The sequence below is a fragment of the Typopeltis vanoorti genome, chromosome 3, assembly GCF_054136105.1.
Source record: "Typopeltis vanoorti isolate ZY-2024b chromosome 3, IOZ_Tvanoo_1.0, whole genome shotgun sequence".
NCBI classification, from domain to species: Eukaryota; Metazoa; Arthropoda; class Arachnida; order Uropygi; family Thelyphonidae; genus Typopeltis; species Typopeltis vanoorti.
In genome coordinates this window covers 16,941,048-16,961,205 of record NC_143551.1, presented here as the reverse complement: position 1 = coordinate 16,961,205, position 20,158 = coordinate 16,941,048, and the positions used below count along the sequence as shown (strand labels likewise).

The window sequence follows — 20,158 nt, the reverse complement described above, 5'->3', positions numbered from 1 at the left end:
CAAGTTGCAAAAATGAATAATACAATTATATACACTACATAAATTGCATTGTAAAAATATATATCATTCTTTCCCCTTCTTTGCAATAATTCTTTTATGGTTATAAAAATTATTACAATGAATTTTTCAAGTTATTATTCAGTGTTTGTGTTGTTAATTATTCAGTATGAATTATTACACATATTGGGTATATGTTTTTTTTTTAGGTAAAATTAAATCCATTAAAGAGGGAGTTAGAAAATGGTAGTCCAGGTCAAGTAATACTTAGTAAAGAACCAAGGTGAATATTTTTGTATTATGAATTATAATGGGCTCTTTATTTCTGATATGCACTTTTTTTATATATGTAAGGGGGTGGAAAGGGGAGAGATGATTCCTAGATAAAGATAAACATATTTACTCCTCTCTCTTTGTATTGCCATAACTTTATTATTGTTCTTCTCTAAGCTAAAATTTATTTTAGTGTCCAGGAGTCTGAAGATCTTCTGGGGGCTGGGTGGGGATCATAACATGAAAATAGGATAATGCAAGGACAACAGTTCTCTATCTATGATGTACAAAGGGATGTGATTTATATGTATACTTATATGCTAATCAGGTACACTTTTATAGTTTGACTGGTGTATATGCAGAGAGAGGACTCTTAAAGGATCCTTTAGGTCAGTGGCAAGCATTATTTCTGTGGCAGAAAAGAAAATGGTTGAGAGTCAGGTTTTATATAGTATAATCTTATACATACAGTCCTCATGATATCCTCCAACTGTTCTTCTGTCTGGCATTTTTCCTTGAATACACAGTTCTCAATAATGTTTCACATCTCATTATTGCAGCATGCACACGTGTGTGTGGAGTGGGGGGTCAGGATTTATGGTAGGTCAAATACACTTTCAGATGCACAGATTCAAAATGTGTAAGTGTTCTTTAACACTGTCTTCAGTGTTAAGGGAGGGGGAGAGGACCATCTTTATTTCTAGCAATCTCTTAGGAGATTCAATAAGCTCTGGAACAAAGCTAACTCTTCAACATGCCTAGGTTATGATTGCTGATTGACAGAGCCATCAAAGAAATAGATACTTATTAAAAGCATATTGCTATCCAGATCAAGTGTATGGTGAATTGTGCACTAACTTTGGGTTTCTTAACCTCAACTATACGGTAAGAGATCTGAGTAAAATATCTAAATCTCTACAATGGACTAGTAACATTATATATGTATGTGACATCTTAAATTATCTATTTTGTTTCATGGCTCCCACTCATGAAAGGTTGTAAACCTATTGCATGTTAGTACTTTAGGCCAGCTAAGGATATTTATTTTTATTTTTTTGTATTTTTATTTACTTGATCTAGAGACCAAATATAAAACTTTTTAGCCACCTCATGCCTCCAATAATCATGAAGGTTGTCATACTGGGCAATGAAATTGCTCCACCATGAAATTAATCACCCACCTAAAGACAGTTGCAGACATCCATGCAAATGGTTGAATTTGAAACCGTAGTCTTGTTGGTTGGAGAGTGGATACACTAGCCATTCTGCCAACCAGGCTGGCAAATATATTTATTTAATAAGTTTTTCAATAAACAAAGTAAAAAAAAAAAAAAAATTTTTTTCTTCATTTCTTTAATAACTGAAATAAAATGCAAATCCACAACACATCTGATTTCTTTACCTTTATTTTGTTCCTTCAACATAGGTTCAGTGCCCTATCACAGTCAGGTAACTTGGTTTCATCATCATCCTGGTATGTACCCACAAATTGTACAAGATACCATGATAGCACTATATGATTAATTTACATTATTACTAGCTAAATATTTCACAGTTTTCTTTCAAACCAATCTGTTTATTTATGTTAATCTTTCAGATCCCCAGCACTGTCAAATCTAACATTTTGGTTTAAGGCATTACTAGCATTATTAGTTCACCTAGATTAATGTCCTACATTATAGTTTTCATCCACATGGTGAGAACTGCCATGTAGATACTGACCTGTGTTAAACTTTTTTCTGTATACTTGAAAAGTAAGATTGCTATGATCTTCAACTGAGATGAGAACATCTAAGAAGGAAATGGATCCATCTTTTTCTTCCTCTGATATAAATTGGATTTTTTGATGAAAACATCACTACATATCTCACCCATAATCTTGGTATGGTATGGTATTTTTGAATAGCTCTTCAAAACTTTTCCATGTATAGGTTAGCTAGGTTTGGAGAAATTGCTGCACCCATGGCCAAGCCTTCAGACTGTTCAATTTAGCAGTCTTGGAATTGGAATTTGAAGAAAGTGTTCTCTAAGCAATGTTTGAAAAGTTTAAAAATACCATACTAGCTTTGAATGCTACTACTCTCTCTCTCTCTCTCTCTCTCTCTCTCTCTATATATATATATATATGCTAGTTTTAACACATAAATCTGAGAATTTGATTAGAAATATAGTTGATCAAATATTGAGAGTTCTAATTAAAATTTGGGGAGTAAACAGATTGCATCAATGGCACAACCATATTAAAAATAAAGATATCAGAAAAAAACTTGACATTGGCAATATTCAAGATTGCATAAGCAGAACTAATCTGAGATGATATGGTCATTTAAACAGAATGGAAGATGCCAGGAAACAGATACAGAATAAGATGAAGATATAGGTGAGATGATACAGTTGATTACTGTGAAGGTCAAAATGTAATAGCTGATCAAATCGGAGAACTGTCAAATAATAGCTCATAATTTTATTCGAGGTGCTGATAGGAATATCTAGTCAAGGAATATTAATTGTGTTTGATTGTTGTAATATTTGTTACATCCCATGTAGGTACACACCAGAAAAAGTTGATTTGAAAAATGGAAAAGTGTTTGAAAATGAAGGATTTGATTTTTGTTATTTTTTTTTTTTTTTCAAAGCGTTTGCAGAACACCTTTATTAGCCTTACATCACATCACTATTCTACACTGTTTCAGTTTGAAGATCGAATTAGGGCATAAATTCACCCTGTCCACCCAGAGTTAGTTTTTTAAATATATTGACATTTATTGGATCTAAGACTGAAAAAAAATTTGAAAAGTTTTGAGACTAGTAAAAATTCATGGTGGGCTACTAGTTGAAAAATACTACATAATTTTTCATCATGCTGATAATATTTACTTAAGATATCAACATTCTTATAATGGGTGCAGTGATTTTGGAAATGTCACATATATTCAAAATGAAAGCTTCATGTTTTGGGAATATTACAGAACTCATGTAACTTTGCACATACTGGGCTTGTTATTTCTATGTTTCTGACACTTGTGTTGATGAACACAGGCATGTGATTTTGGTTGTAGCATTGTGGGTTTATGGAATGTTGAATGATTGTAACTTGGAGGAGGAATCTGAGCACTAATGCTGCTACTGTTGCATATTGTACTTGCTGTATCAGCTGTTACTAGTCTTTCCTTCTTATCCAAAATTGATCTAGTCATGAATAACTTATATTCCTATCACATGTTATCATCTGAACATCAGTGAACACATACATTCATGATAAGCCGTTTTCTAGTATAGTAGTGTGTGTCAGCCATCTGAAACAAATTGGTAATGCCCACACTTCCCATTTACAACATCTGAACATACCACTTGAAAGAAAAATATGGGGACAACAAGACTTTTCAAACTTCCTTATTTTACACTTCTAAAGAGCAAGTTTTCAGCAGATGAAATTGTTTTGTATATATTCTTTATTAAAATGAAGATAAACTGATTTTGATTATCATCCTTCTCATTCCTGTCTTAGCATCGAAGTTTCATTTGATATCCATCCAGATGCTAACCCGGAATCACGGAAGCTAAGTTTACTTAGATTTCAGGTCAATCCAGAACCATACTGGGGTCCAAAAATGAGGGCTAAATCAAGGTGAGCAAGTTTTATCATTATACATATAGTTACACTGAATGATTAATAAATATTTTCATTTGATGGAGAAATATTGCAAAATTACTGCTACAAAAAAAATAGTTTCTTCTTTCAAAAGCAGTCAGGTATTTCAGGCTTTCATAACAATATTTCAATGCTATCATTTTTTGCCATTTTTCTATAGGGTGAACCCAACTTTGTCAACTTCAGTGTTAACAAAACACAGTCCTATCTTCTTTTCCACATGAAATCTTTCTCCCTTACCTCTGATGACACAGAGATTTCCAGGTAAAATCAGATTTTTTTTTTTTTTTTTTTTTTTTTTTTTTTGGGTTGACATACATTTTTAGTCTTGCCTGCAAGAAGTTATGTCTCAAAATATTTGTTCCTTACATGTACAACTGCTAATCCTATACGAATGCCAGACCTGTGCAACCCTAGAATGCATTTCTGACCAACATAGTACACCAAAAACTTTCCAAAACTTTGATGCTGTCAAGAAGAGGATTTTCTAAATAATTGACGATGCCTTTTACAAACTCTCTCCAATCACTTTTTTTTTTACAAATATTCTGTTTTTGGTTTATGTCTTCTTTGTAGGTATTTCACATACATATATATATATATATATATATATATATACACACACACTGTTCTCCTGAAATGGCTTTGTCATTCCTATACTGGAAAATACTTTCACAGCATAGTGTTCCCAGGACTAAACTATTCCAGCAATTCAAAAAATAAAATGTGTGTAGAAATGTATTTCAACAGTTTCTCATGTATGAGAATACACTTGACTCACTATAGCACACTCATAGCACCCACAGAAATAGTTTGTTATAGTTGATAGTTTGCCACAGTGAATTTGTTCTAACATGGCATTGTACCTATGAGGCTTGGATTGGGACTTTTCCATAGTTTGTTATAGTGGTATTTTCTATAGTGTGAGTCATCTGTAATATATATTTAAAAAAATTGCAGGATTTTTTTTGAGACACAGGACCAGTTTTAATTTATTTTATTAAGGTGTCATGCATCTCATTTGCAGATTCAGTTGCTGATACATGTGTTAGATGTTATATAATCAATGAAAAATATCAGTAACAGGAAAAAAAAGTATAGTTTAATTGATTTTAAAGTATACTTTAAGTGTTTCTTCTACCTATTTTTAAATTTTGATACATGCTATTCAGTTCCTAGACAACCTAACTCACAGACTGGTAAATATCTTTCATGTGTATGTAATAATATATTTAATAGTATATTATTCAACAAAATATTGATTAACAATGCAAGTTGTTTTGAAATTATTTATAGAATTGTTTATGAATTTGGATTTATAACCTCTTTTGGTTGGGGTAAAATAAGCTGGGTTCAAACTAAATAAGGTTTGCTAGGATCAGATTTTCACTTTCAGAAAAATGGATCAGAAATCATGGGGAATATAACAAGGATCTATAATTAAGTTTTATCATCATCAAATTCCTAATATGTACTTCAGAGGATCTCCGGGATATTATTTATTTATTTATTTATTTTGTATGATAATACAATGGCCGTGAGCCCCTTTTATGAGGAGGTATGGTGCATCTCTATTTCTCCCCCCCCCCATAATTTTATCCAGGCTCAGGACAAGTATTCCTGACCGTAATCCATGTGTGTTCATAGGACCAGTTTGCCTGTTTTTTAGGGATGAAAAACTCGAGTTTCTGGGTGACCCCCCCCCCCCCCCCCACCACCTCCATATGAGACTGGCTAACTCACCTTTCGTCGAAAGAGACCAGATAAAGGTTCCTCATGTCATGGACGGGAATTGAATCCTGGGAACACTATGCTGTGAAAGTATTTTCCAGTGTAGATGACAAAGCCATTTCAGGAGAACAGGTCTTTCCGACCAAAGGGGGCTTCGTCTATGCTAACTGAGCTATGGAGGCTCACAGGATATTATGATACTGCTACATGAATAAATTGCATCATTACTAACTTCTGATCAACCATTTTCCATTCAATTAATTAGTTATTTGCCGAGACTTCAACACAACATTATCACATCTTATATTTCGGTCTTCTAAGGCATTTTTTACTATATGAATACAGCTACATCTTGGTCTTTTTCCTGCTAACTTGGCAAAGAACACTTCTACTAATCTTTCCTCTCCCATTCTGCTTAAGTGGTCATACCATCTGAGATTACCTCTGCTAATACATTCCTAAGTTCTAAAAATGACAAGTTTTTTCCCCTCATATCTTCATTTTAATATGATACTGCCAAAGATGCCATCTGTTCATTTCCATAATCTTTCTCAGACCTCTCATATTTGTGGTCTCCAGTCTTTGATCAACTTTCATTCAGCTGACTTCCTACCATACCATCTTTACTAATTCTGTTTTCTATTTCCATATTTAATTTGCCATCTTCACTAAAAATTGTGCCTAAATTGCTGGCATGTTTTACTTGTTCTATAAATTCTCAATTCAGGAAGTAGTTGATATCTTCAATGTATCTAAACCACAATGTAAAATGATGATACAACATGACTGAATTGCATGCTGGCTAGGGTGTCACCCGGTTAAACAAGGGTAACACCCTAGCCCTGTTTTCATCAAGTAACCAGGGCAAATAGCACAAAATCAGCTACTGGAACACATCCCACAACATTAGCAGAGTTCAAGATTGGTACTATCAAAATAAGAAGCATCAATGGAAAAGAAAAGAGATTCATCCACCTTGACACAATGAACAAACAAAGAAGAAGCTGACATTCTACTCACAAAAGGCAGAAGGGAGACCATAAGGTGTGAACTTTAAAAAGGAAAGGCCATAATCTTTGACTCCATCAAATGCCATGGAAATATCAAGATCAATTATAAGATTCTCCAAATTTTTTCAAATGAGTCTCCGTAGCTCAGTCAGTATAGATGAAGCCCTTTGGTCAGAAAGACCTAGGTTCGATTTCCGTTGGTGATGTGAGGAACTATCTAGTTTCTTCCAACTAAAGGTGAGTTAACCGGTCTCATACAGAGGTGTAGGAATGTTTTTTCTACCGGGATGAAAAACTCGGTAACTCAGGTTTTTCATCCCTCAAAACATGCAAACTGGTCTCGTGAACACACACACACGGCTACAATCATAAAATATACTATGGCAAGAAATGCAACGGGAAGCCACTTGCTCATAATCATCTCCTTAGTATGGTAGCATATAGCTACCCTCATCAGCCGTATGGCTGAGGGAATAGGATAGGATAGGACAGTTATAATTATTAAGGCGTGGACTTAATGCCTACATCTTAAACAGCAATGCAGGAATTGGAAATAAGTTTGCAACTGATGTAAAACTGCAGATGGAGATTTTAATTTCAGGTACCTGTTTTTGTCAGCCTGGTTGGCTGAGTGGTTAGCGTATCTGCTCTCCAGCCAAAAGGCTGCAGGTTTGAATCCTGCCATGGGCATGTATGTTTATGATTGTCTGTGAAAATACTAGTAGCAGTAGATGGTGTTGGTGTAGTTGCAGTTCATTGTAGTTGGTGGATTGAGTGGTGGAGATGGATAGCTGTAAAGTAGGTGCCCTCCCTCGATGAGTCTTTGAACTCCCTGAAGGTGTCATGTAATAATAATAATATCCATAAGTAGGCAGAGTTAGCAAGGAGATCTACTGTGGAACAAAAATGGCAGAATTCTTATTGGTGATCACTAATCAACTAATGGCTCTTTTGGAGAAAAAAGATGTTGATGACCTCCATCACTTTTAAGAGTACTCAAGATGAGGACAATGGGATAATGGTTTGATAGCTGAGTTTTACCTCCTTTTTTACAAAAAAAAAAAAAAAAAAAGTGTGATAAATTTGCTTTCATGTTGTTGGATAGTTGCCATATGATAGGATGCAGGATAAATGTTAGGTTTCAACCACAAGCTCTTGGTACCATATAGATCAGAGGACTTAGTAGTATCAAGGCTATTCATTATTTTTCTGATGACCTGATAAAGATCGGGGGGGGGGGAGGCATGCTGTGGGTGTTTGTGGAATAATAGAAGAGTGAGATTTGCCTTGATCTTTTAAACAAGTTGGAGGAGAAGACTGTTCTTGAAGAGATTTTGCCATTGTTTCAAGATGATGCAATTGAGAGGTGGAAACATAGTGGGACAGAAGCTTTGCTCTGCATCTTTGGCAGGGGTCCAGAAAGCTGACTGCCATTTGAGCAGGTGGCAAGCTCAGTGCATTTGGCCCTTACAAAATCTGCTTTAGATTTATTGATGATTTTTTGCCATTGTTATGGGCTGTTGTGTTAGCTGAGTGTGAAGAGACCAGATTTTTTTAATTTGAATCATTGAGTGTATGCTGCATTTTTAGCTTCGACTGCTTTTATATGAGGAATAAAGACACTCATCCTAGCAAGAATGATTTCAACTATTAGATCAGAGCACACAATTGAACCAGAAGAGCAGAAGAAAATAGACCATGGAAAAGAGGTATGGAAATCCTATAGTTCATCATCCCAAATGGCACTTTGTAGTGCCATAGATACAAGGCTGAAATTGGTTTGGAAGAGAATGATTTGTGGAAAAATAAACAAACACAAGATTGTGGTCAGAGTTTTCCAAGTGGAAGGCTAACATCACTGGTGTATTTGAAAGAAGAGGTTTGGTGTGTTGGGAAAATTATGAGTATTATCTAGAATTCTGGTAGGTAGGCTAACAATTTGCATTAGATTATTATTGGCAGCTAACAGTTGAACTTCTTTTCCAGTGTAACATGTGAAGTTGGAGAAGGGAGGCTAGTCAGAATTGTGGATGTAGAAATCTTCAAGGAAGATTATTTCATTCATTGAATGATTAGTTGTGTATATGATCAGCTTTTAGAGATAGATAATCAAAAACTTCAGTTTAGTCATCTGAATTAGGAGAACTGTAAAAGCAGTAAATGAAGGCAACAATGGAGCAAAGAAATCTTCAACCAAAGTGTATCATACGAGGTGTGGCTATTAAATAACCAGACTGGTTGCAAAAATGTGGTTTATTATTACAATTGTACAACTTAATTGTTTATCCCCTTCAACATACTCTCCTCCTCTATCTATACACCATTGCATACAAATTTTTCATTGTTGGAAGCAGCCATCAGATGTTATCTGCTTCAGTAGCGCTGCCATTTTCTCTTTTACCTCATCCACTGCAAGTCCGGCTGACAGCAGAGCCAGACTTACAGGAGAAGATCATCACATGTGATTCGATGGAGATTTTCCAGTACAATCCAGAAACAAAGAGACAATAGATGCACTGGAAAACTCCCATGTCATCGAGAATTAAAAAAAGCAAGAATGAGCAAGTCAAAACTAAAGGCAATGCTAGTCAATTTTTTTATTTATTTATTTTCATTTTTTAATATCAATGGAGTGGTAATAGTTAAATGGGTACCAGAGGGTCAGACAGTTAACCAACATTATTACCTTGAGGTTCTAACCAAGCTGAGAGAACAAGTGAGGAAGACGAGACCCGATTTGTGGAAGAACAACACTTGGTTCTCCATCATGACAGTGCTCCAGCCCATAGTGCACTCTGTAAAGGCAGTATCTGGCTAATAAGAAGATCCCAGTGTTGGACCATCCACCTTATTTGCCAGACTTAGTTCCATGTGACTTTTACCTTTTTTCAAATCTGAAATTCGCATTGAAGGGCACCCATTTTCAGTCAGTGGATGAGGTAAAAGAGAAAACAACAGCACTACTTGAAGCAGATAACACCTGATGACTTGCAGCACTGCTTCCAACAATGGAAAATTCGTATGCAACGATGTATAGATAGAGGAGGGGAGTATGTTGAAGGGGATAACAAATAAGTTGTATAATTGTAATAATAAACCACATTTTTGCAACCAGTCTTGTTATTTAATAGCCATACCTCGTAAAAGAAAATTCCAGGTATGATAATCTTTGAGATATCAGACTGAGAAAAGTGCATGTTTCGTCGTCCTCCTCTTCCTTGCAGAAGAAATCATACCATGTATGATGTACTATGAAATGGGAGCTGTAATTGTACAGGATGACAGTGGGGGTTAAGTGGCAAATAACCAGGTTTGGATCTGTAAGCAGTCGTTTGCATCATTAATGCAAAATTTAAGCCTCTGAACATTGGTAAAGTCTACATGGAATTATTTTTTCATAGAGTTTTGTTGGATTTTTTGGAAGAGACATATTTTCATTGTTTTTTGTAATTTTTTTATTGTTAATTTTTGTGAGATATATTTTAACTCCAGTAACACTAATTTTTTATGGTGTCTCATGTTCATATGTTGGTAAAATGTATAGATACTTTCTCAGCATATAAGGTATAGGTATAAGGAGGGCCATGTAGTAAGGATGAAAGACTCAGGGAACACGACATCACCAAGAAAGTGCCCAGATCCCCAATCCAAATTGCCTTCACAGAGTCTTTGGCAATCTCATATATATTTGGACTCCCTCCAAGCACAGCCTGGCAAAGCAAGCAGCATTAGTAGAATTATTTTCCAGCTGATTGGCAAACTTGTCTTACCTGCAGGTTCAGTTCCATGTACTATCTAGTAACCAGCCTTCAAAAACTGCTTCACTGCTGTATTCTGAAATGGAGGCTGCACTGGCTCTCTAGTTGAATAATTACAGTTTTGGAGAGCATATCCCACAAGGCTACCATCCATACTGCATCTAAGAAGAAAGGAAGGAGAGAGAGAAATGAGAGATTCTACTCTAGATAAAACATAGCAATAGCCACTTCCACTTCACACCTCCAGTGAGAAGGATGGTGGTGTTTCTCCAGATGTTGAAAGGTGTATTACATAGGGGGTGTAGTTGGCATATCTTACAACTAGGAAAGGTATGCTTTTAAGGTGGCAATACTTGCCTCACCTGAGCCCTGTTTGTGGTACCAGGCCATATCATACCATAGGAAGGTATGATATATTGCACCAGCCGATTAATGGCCTTAGTGGAATCCTTTCAAGATCAAGTGGTAACAGTATATCTATTCCTCTTATCTAACTCTACTGTCACATCATATAGAATGTGAGCAGATTGCTAAACCTACTAACAAACCCATGCTGTCATCTATAGAGGATGTGGTGTTATCTCCCACCTTAGGATGTCATTTGTATCAGCTTCTCCAAAATCTCGACCATATCAGAGAACTGATTGGTTTGTAATTTGCTACATTGGTCAAGGTTCACATTCTTGTATACTGGAATTATTTTGTTGTTCTTCTGCGTGTTAATAGTCTGTCCAGAATGTATACCTTACTTAAAGTGAACATTTAATAACTCAGCAATTTCTAGTTGATTTGCCACTATTTTGCCATATATATTCACTGAGTATATATTTTTTCCATGTTCATTCTTCCTTTTATGTTGTGATAAAATTGTCCGTTTAACCTATTCAGCTAGCATTTTCATAATCTGGTTTGGCCATTCCTCACCGCAGCGATCACTCCTTGCCTGCTGTTTACACAGCTTCTGAGCCTTAGCATCAAGCTTTTTATGATATCAGACCCATAACATTTTTTTGGTGCAACTCTTGTTTTGAACTGTTCTTCACCCATTTAACTTTGTGATTTATTTTCCTAACTCTGGGGATGCAGTTAGGCACTGCTTCAAGCTGCCTTCCAAGGTTTATTATAATTATCTGCCTTATAATTCAACATATGCACTTTCTTGGAGATCTCACATGCATTATCATTACTTCCCAAGTCAAAATTATATTTTTAAAATATTGCAGTTCTTGCAGACATGTTTCTCTACTGTATTAAAAAACAGTTCATTCACTACTTGTGTTTCATGCCATGCTTGTACCATAATTATGCCATCTTGCCATGTTTGTACCACATCTTGGCTAAAGGATTCAGACACTTGAGATAGTAAACACGATTTCAGCTTTCTCCTCTTTACACGTTTCTTCATTTTGCCACAAAATGGATGTTTTATGATCATGTTAAGTGCATGTGTTTGTGTAAAATATATGTACATATGTTTTTTTTTTTTTTCCTCTTAGCCTTTTGGCCTCAAAACAGCAAGAGAAACAGCAGAAGTTTCAGGGAAAGAGGAAGAAAAATCACAGTCAAGAGCAACAAAAATTAAAGTTCTTCTTTTGCAAAAGGTTTAAAGAGGTAAATGTGTCTTCATAATTTACTATGTAATATTGAAAATATTGTAAAACATTAAATTGATTTTTGTTTTTTGGGCTTTTGATTTAAAAGATAATTACAAATACTTCATCATCATCACCATCATCATTACAAATACTTACTAACAGGAAAGTGTAAAAATGAACTTATCTTTACAAATAATTTTCTTGGTTAGTTTTGGTAATTAAATTGGAGAACAGACATTCATATTATAGCAGTTTGCTTAAGTTTTCAATTTATTTCATTCTTGCTGTGTATTTGTTCTTTTCAATATGGCCACACACTCTTATTTTTCTTTCTCTAGTTAAAAGATATATTAAAATATTTTTAAAATATTTAAAAAATGTTAATGTATATCTTAAGTTGGTCTCTAATGCAAAACATCTGAATGTTGTTCTGCAATCTTGCCATTGAGCTATTAAAGAGAAACCAGTTGTAATGGACGCCTTACATCTGCCTGGAACAAAACAAATTTTATTACACAGAGAGAAATTAATTTTCAAAATAAAGAGAAGTTCCATGACTTAAATGTACCGATTTTGCATGCTGGATAAAAAGGTCTGAACTCATTCCAGTCATCACAGCTGTTAATAATCATATGTAATTTTTCATATAATCATTAACATTTATGATGACAATTGCTGGTAGTTACTAGTAATGGATAGTCATGTTTCAGACAACAGTGACTACGTTTACTGATCCAAAAATTCATTTCTGCACTCCACACTAATGGTAAACTCATCTCTAGAAAACATATAATTTATTTACATATCGTAGAATACATAAATAAATATCCATATGATGAATATTGTAATAACAATAAATAGGAAGTTGTTTATGGGTCAATGCTAGTAATTGGAAGATCTTCATATAGCCTCTAAGGAATCCAGAGAACCAATGGGACCTCCTGACCCCATGTCCAGATCTTGTTGAATAATTTGGGACTTAGCTAGCTAGATTGCAGCTTAAACCAAATATATATATATATATATATATATATATATATATATATATTGCTGTGTCCTGAATAAGCATTAAAAAGGTTTATATTAAAATATTCAGGTCACAACATTAATTCTACTCAGGCAGAGAACATGGAACGTTGGCAATAGAAAAAATAAATTGTTTGTGAACACAAGTCAAGATAAAGTTTAAGGAATTGTATATAATTGTATAAAGTGTTTAAATATAATCTGTATTAAGTGTGGGCCTGATAATAGAAATCCATGTAAGCTGGCAAAAAATCCGTTTGGAAAACCAGCCTCTTGCACTGAGATAGTAAAGCCTGTGAGTCAGGGTTCAAAGGTCACTTTTACCATCCTGCATTATGAAAGTATTGGAAAGGGAAGCCTAAGCGTCTTCCAGGAATAGGAAGCAGACACACGTGCGAAAAATTAATAGAGGGAGCTAATGAGATTGATGTGGACACACGTGACCGAGTTGGCGTGTGTTGCAAATATCGAGATTTAACGAGAGGAGAAAACCAAACAAAAAAGGCCTTGCACGAAGATTCGAGATCTTTTTTTTCCCCTGGATTCCTGATCTCTCGGAGTGGTCCTGCTCGTCATAGGAGGGAAGTCCCTGACCAGTCGCGGAAGGCACTTAGTTAGTCCGTCATAGCGTTCGTATTGTGCCAAGCTATGTCCGTGTTCTAGGATAGCTGTGATGTTGTCGCACGACAGAGGGACTAAATTGAGCTGTCCATTCAAGGCGACGTTACCGTGCCACCTCCCATGTTTCCCTCGGAGATTCTACTCGCACAGATCTACAGAAGATATCCTCCAAAGCGATTACATTTTGAAGGCTTTGATGATTATACAAGGCGGGAACAAGTTTTAAGAGTTCAAGGACAGAAATGGTAATGTAGATTTTTGAAATACTAATTCCAGTTGTAAGAAGAGAGTGAATTTCCTGTGTGAACATTTAAATTGGACTGAACTTAAAGAACTGTAAGAGTAGCCTACAACTAGATACGTGTCCGAGACAGTGTTAAGAATTGTTTGCCCAAGAGGCCGAATAGATACAAGATCATGTTAAACTAAAAGTGTAATTGTACTGATGTGTTCACTGATAGCCACGTGTATCCGAATGGCTTAATGATAATCTACGAATTGTATTTTATGACTGTATTTAAGGTTATTAAGATTTAGTATGTGTGATAAGTACTAGTTAATTAGAACTTTTGATCTGAGCTGAGTGTAACCATATTATCCTGTTTTGAAATGTATTATAGTGTATCACCTTAAAGCTAATTAAATTGTTTCATTCATGTACTTGCCTGATCTGCCTATATTATATGAATTCAAAACTACTGCTCATAAAAATAACAATGAACCAAGCGGGATAAACCCATGAATACTAATGCAATAAGTAAGCCACGACTGTAAGAAAGAAAAGGACAAGCGAGGGGGAGATAAATTTATGCTTGATCAAATAATCATTAACTCTCTAAAGGAGTCACCCTGAACAAGAATCCTTTCTACCTAGGTATTAGCTGGCGCAGCATAAATATAAATGTGTTAATACCTATAGGGTGAACTTCTTCAGATTGTTTGTTTAGGACATAGAGAGGCCAATAGGACTGCAAAGCACTGAAGGAGAGAATATTTGATTGTAGAGTAAATTATAAGGGATAAATGTGTATAAGTAAGGTACAGTGTTAGACGAGTTTTGAATTTAAGAAAGATAGGATGTTGGATTAGTTAAGAAAGGGTAGATAAAGGGTAAATAACTAATTAAGTAAAGAAAAAGTCTCAACATAAATGGCGTAGCTGGTAGGATAAAGGAAAGATATAAAACAATAGAAGTTAATCTAAACGATTAGAGTACAAACATATTATAACAAATAAGTAGAGAGAGATAAATATTATAAGAAACGTCACAACAATATATATATATATATATATAAATAATAATACACTGTAATCAAATGTCATGTTGGCTTGGGCATCACCCAGTTAAATAAGACCTCTGCTCATTACATGAGATAAGCACCGACAGAACAGCAGTTGAAAAATATCCAGGAGGAATGGAGTCGTGGGTGCATTTTATTAGAAGCAGAAAAGTTTTAGAAAGGCAGCTGGAGCAGATGATATTCAGTTAAAATGCTCAGAGAGAGATAAAACTTTCACAGTAGCTACAGTGCCAATGCATAATTCCAAAAGTCAAATTTCAGTTGGCTGATTAGAGTTGTTATATTTACCCATCACTAAAAAGGGAAATAAAACTTAAATGTTAGAATCACAGAAGAATTTCGCTGTTGAGTTTCCAGACAAGACTAATATAAGTATACTTGAAGAGGATAAGAAAAATTTTTGAAAGACCAAGATGAGTTCAAGCTAAATAGGTGTTGTCAAACCATGTTGGGATTACAAAGAGGATCTGCATGGAAGTTTTTGTGCATCTGTAGACTGCAAATGATAAGTTGTCAAGAAAAAAAAAAAAATTGAAATGCTATAATTAATAATATAAATAAGACGTTATACAGAGCAATATAGCCTATATTTAGGTTATATGTCAGCAGTTAGAATTGCAAGATATATATAGTGGAAAATAAATAGTTTGATGCAAAATTAGGTGAAGGATCACATCATCAATGAAAGTGGCATTAAACATGATAGCAAAATCGGAAGTATTAAACAGCTCTTTTCATTATGCAGATGAAATTATAATCCTAAATAAATCTGCAGGTCTTCAGGACTCTTGAACTGTATTGAATAACTTCTACAACAGATTTGGTATAACATTATGGCATTAGTCATAATTTTAATTTTGAAGTCATGATAAACACATGTTCTGTCGCAAACTACATATATAGTGAGAAAGCAGTCAAGTTACTCCCACAGAGTAGTGTGAAGCTATCTTAAAAAACAATAAACCACCCAGTAGAGTTCTTGCAACTCAGATTATAGATATTATAATAAAAATAGCATATTCATTGCCATTGATCGTAACATCAGATCAAACAGTTATTAATGGAAACAGTAGCTACATTAAAGTCATTAGAAACTACTGGTGTGATAAGGAAGAACTGATGAAATAGACCTACTAATACTGACAACAGTCTTAGTTTTCATCCACCTGCCTTATCATTACAGATTTCTAAAAATATCTAAATTTAATATTCCTTTTCATTCATTAAATAGATGCAGTTATATTCCTGCTTACAAATTGGAATTACAAAAGCACTGCAAATCCTAATCAATGCCCAGTGAGTAGCATCACGAATGATACCAGTGATATTTCCATGCATGGGTGTTTCACTTATGCATCTTGAATACTGCTGCATTCGATTGATGAAATATTAGTAATATGTAATTAAATCTAATACTTAAAATTATTTATTTGATGCATTTGCCTTCATAAGATTTAAGCACAGAAATCATCAAAAATTTACATGATACATAAAATTTAATCCTAGTGTATTTATTGCTTAGTTATTAGTTCTTAACTATAGAACATGCATCAGATGGTATCATGTATTGAGACAAAAATTTGTGAGAGTAATAATTTCTTATTTAATTAAACCTGTTCTTGTTGCAAAGTAGCACTTTATATAGAAAACTGTATGTTTGGCAGAATGTGTGTGTGTGTGTGTGTGTATAAAGTATATTAGCATGCTCCCATAGAATTTTAGTTTCATAATGTGTAACACACAAGAAATAAACTGTTTTAGCTGTTTTCTGAGTAAAGCTGTGCTTTACATGCTGTATTAAGGTAATGAAAATGGCAGTAAAAAGTGAGTAGGTATCCTAGACTCTTTTTTAACTATATCATCACTAAATAAATAGCAAAATCGTTTTAATAGTCACATTCTTTTGTGGCTAACATATATATAGTAGTGAAACCTATATATATGTTAGCTACATTAATTTTAGATAAATATATAATACAGAAATTAGAAAAAACAATTTGTGAAAGAATAAAAATGTGTGAGAGCAATGGACAAAACACATTGCACAATTGAAAGATGTAAGAAAATTCTCCAGACATGTCTCGGCCACATTAGTAGCCTAGACACACAAGGAAAAAAAAAATTGGAAGAGCTTGAACAATATGTGATTACCCACTTTGCAAGTTAGGAGGTAAAATATAAAGAAGTCTGGCATGAAACCAAAGGGAACAAATCAAATGCCCGTAATAATAATCTTAAGCACTGTATGACCCAGTCTTAGGCTGTGTCACTGTTAGTGAATTTCTTGCAGCTCTGTGGGTGGGCAATTCGTTTGCTGATAACCAGATGGTTTGAGATGTGATAGCTCAATCAGTAATAATGCCTTTTGTTTAGAAAGACCTGGGTTCCTATCCTGTTTAGGATTTGAACAGCTTTCATAATTGACTGTCAACCTCTGTGAGGCTGGTTAGCCAGCCTCACAGAGGCAGCTGGTTACCCGCTGTCCATTTTGAAATTTGTCCATTTCATCTCTCGAAATGGACAAATTGGCAAGAGAATACGTGCAACAGACAGACAGATCCTATACAGTTGAGATTAAATGCCCTATCACAGGATTAATTAGATTTCTGCAAAGCCAAGTTACTTGGCTGCAACAGGCTGTTGGGCTCAAGAGAAATATGAAATATATTAGTGATATACATTTTACATTTTTAAATATTAAGCATTAACCTACAACTAGCCTGCTGGTTTTTGCTTTTCAAAAAGTTTAAAATGTACAGATTGGTATGCCAGATGAGGAGAGGGGTGGGGATTGCACTGTTGATATTCTATGTGGTGGCATCCTGAATTAAAAATATTAAATGTTGATATTTTATATTTTCTAAAATATTTCAAAAATAATTATGCACAAAATTATTTTAGTATTTTTAATGTGTAAAGGAATTGTTTTAAATGTGTTAAATAATAAATGTGATTTCTGTTCAATTTAGGGAAAATGTGACAAAGGAGATGAGTGCCGTTACTCTCATTCCCTTCAGAACAATAGTGAGAATTTAGCTACTGCTCTTCCAGATTGCAACAAACCTGCATAAAAATAAAATTGCCTTATGTACAGCATTAACTTATGAAATAAAGTTTTGATATAGTTTTATTATATATTGGTGTTTTTGTTGATTTTATTCATATTGTTATTTCTGAGGAATTTATTTTTTGCAATATTAGAGATATTTACTTTTAATGAAATGAAGTTGATGCAATTTTTAACATAGGATTAATTTAACTAATTTAATAAGTTAGGATCAAAAGTGACAGAAAAGTATTGTATGGATTCTGGGGAAAGCATAATTGTTACATGTTATTCTCTATGTAACTTTCTTAACATTGAAATGATATGATTGTTTTAACTGCTTTTGTAATTAGCATCAGAAAGGATTGAGATGTTTCTATTCTCTATGTAACTTAACATGAAATGATGATTTTTTTAACTGTTTTTCTAGTTAGCATCAGAAAGGATATCTGATTATGAGATGTTTCTAGTCTTTCAGCCCTCATATTCTGAACATAAAAAAGCATTGTTGTGAATTATATGCAATTTGGGAATTCTATAGTAAAGCACATTAAAGGATCCTTTTATGTATAAATTAATTTAGTACTACTAATATTTCAACAGTGTGATCATTTTCAAAGTGATGGAAATTAACAGCTGTAAGGAAGGTTAATTTTTAAAATATCTTTAAAATTATTCCACTGAATAATAAAGTATTATAGGAAAATGCATGTTACTGTGCAATATAAGACTGGGTACCACTGAGTTCATAAGACAGTAGTCCTATAATGCTGCTGCACATTAGGACAGGGGATAATAACCAGTGTAATGAACACAGTTTCTTAAAACTGTGTGAGTTTTAAACTTCATTTCTGTTTAGGTTTCATGAATGCATAAGCAGCATTTTATATGAAAGATTCTAATCTTTCAAGAAAAACTATTACATTTGTATTTATATCACCTTGCCTATTTTGTCAACAAAAATTTTTTCTTTGTTGAACGTTCCATTGAAATCATCTGAGGGTTCTACCTAGAACGTTTGCATGTTAAAGACTTTTTATATAGATCTTTCACATCCAGGGGTTTCTTTATGAAAGATTTTTTCAAGAAAATTTTTTTTTTTTTAATAATATTTTCAGGATCAAAAGAAGTAGATACCATGTAATTTACACATAGAATTTAGAAAAAAAAAAATTTAATGGTCAGTAGCCAGCTGAATACATTTATATGGAATAAGAGAGAAATTAGCCAAAACATGAAACTAGCAGTATACAAGACAGTGTTCAAACCAGTTTTAGATTATGCATCTGAGAGTTGGGTCAGAAATAAAGCACTTGATCAAAGACTAGAGACCATAGATATTAGGGTTCTGAGAAAACTTAGGAGAGAGTGAACCAATGGCATTAATGGCAGAATCATATTAGAAAGGAACTTGACACTATTAGTATTCAAGAATGTGTAAGCAGAGCTAATCTAATTTGGTATGGTCACTTAAATAGAATTGGCGAGGAAAGGTTAGCAAAACAGATGTTTGACGAAAGAGACCCAGAGGAAGACCAAGATCCAGGTGGATTGATTCATTCAGAACTGCCTTAGAAGAACAAAATGTTAGATATGAATTGGAGTGTTTACAAGTAATAGACTAATTTGGAGGAAAATTTTGGATTGGAGATTAATAATAAAGTAAATTAATCATGTAGTGCTGTCATAGTAACTTTGAACACCCCTTGGGGATACATATAAGGAAATTGATTGTGATGATGATATACAGATATATGCATATAATAGCTATTTATGAAGATAAAATATTAAAATGAACGTGAATCAAAGTGCTTTGTTATGTGTCAACTAGCAGATGTCAGATGGTTTGTGAGTCTCGTTTTCAAAAGGAATTTTATTTATGTATCGCCATAATTATTTTCTTGCCTTCCTCTGTATACGTTAATTTAGTCTGTAGAGAACAAGAGCACTGAACATAAATAAGGGTCGGTGTCTAATTTCATGTCTCAGCCACCTGAACTGTTCTGAATTGCTTCTTTTACAAGACTTTGCTGGCTTTCTTCAATAATAGCAGTATTAGGAATGAATGTGATCTTGCCATGTATATCCTAATATTGATCAAAGCATTGTCCTAAAGCTGTTAATGATATTAACTGTAGATTGAGTAGT

The 20,158-nt window shown here is 34.1% G+C and overlaps 1 protein-coding gene across 2 annotated transcripts in view; it reads left to right on the top strand.

Annotated features, from left to right (window-relative positions):
* Trm1 (tRNA methyltransferase 1) overlaps positions 1 to 18,099 on the top strand; it is a 182,111-nt gene extending 164,012 nt beyond the window's left edge. The window contains exons 12-15 of one of the 2 annotated variants that reach the window (XM_090390568.1): positions 207 to 280; positions 3,779 to 3,898; positions 11,918 to 12,032; positions 17,934 to 18,099. In XM_090390568.1, the coding sequence (XP_090246694.1) occupies positions 207 to 280; positions 3,779 to 3,898; positions 11,918 to 12,032; positions 17,934 to 18,035 (411 nt within the window). In that variant the 3' untranslated portion in view covers positions 18,036 to 18,099. The remainder of the gene's footprint in view (positions 1 to 206; positions 281 to 3,778; positions 3,899 to 11,917; positions 12,033 to 17,933) is intronic. The other variant, XM_090390569.1, reaches the window with a different exon arrangement.
* The last annotated feature ends 2,059 nt before the right edge of the window (positions 18,100 to 20,158 follow it).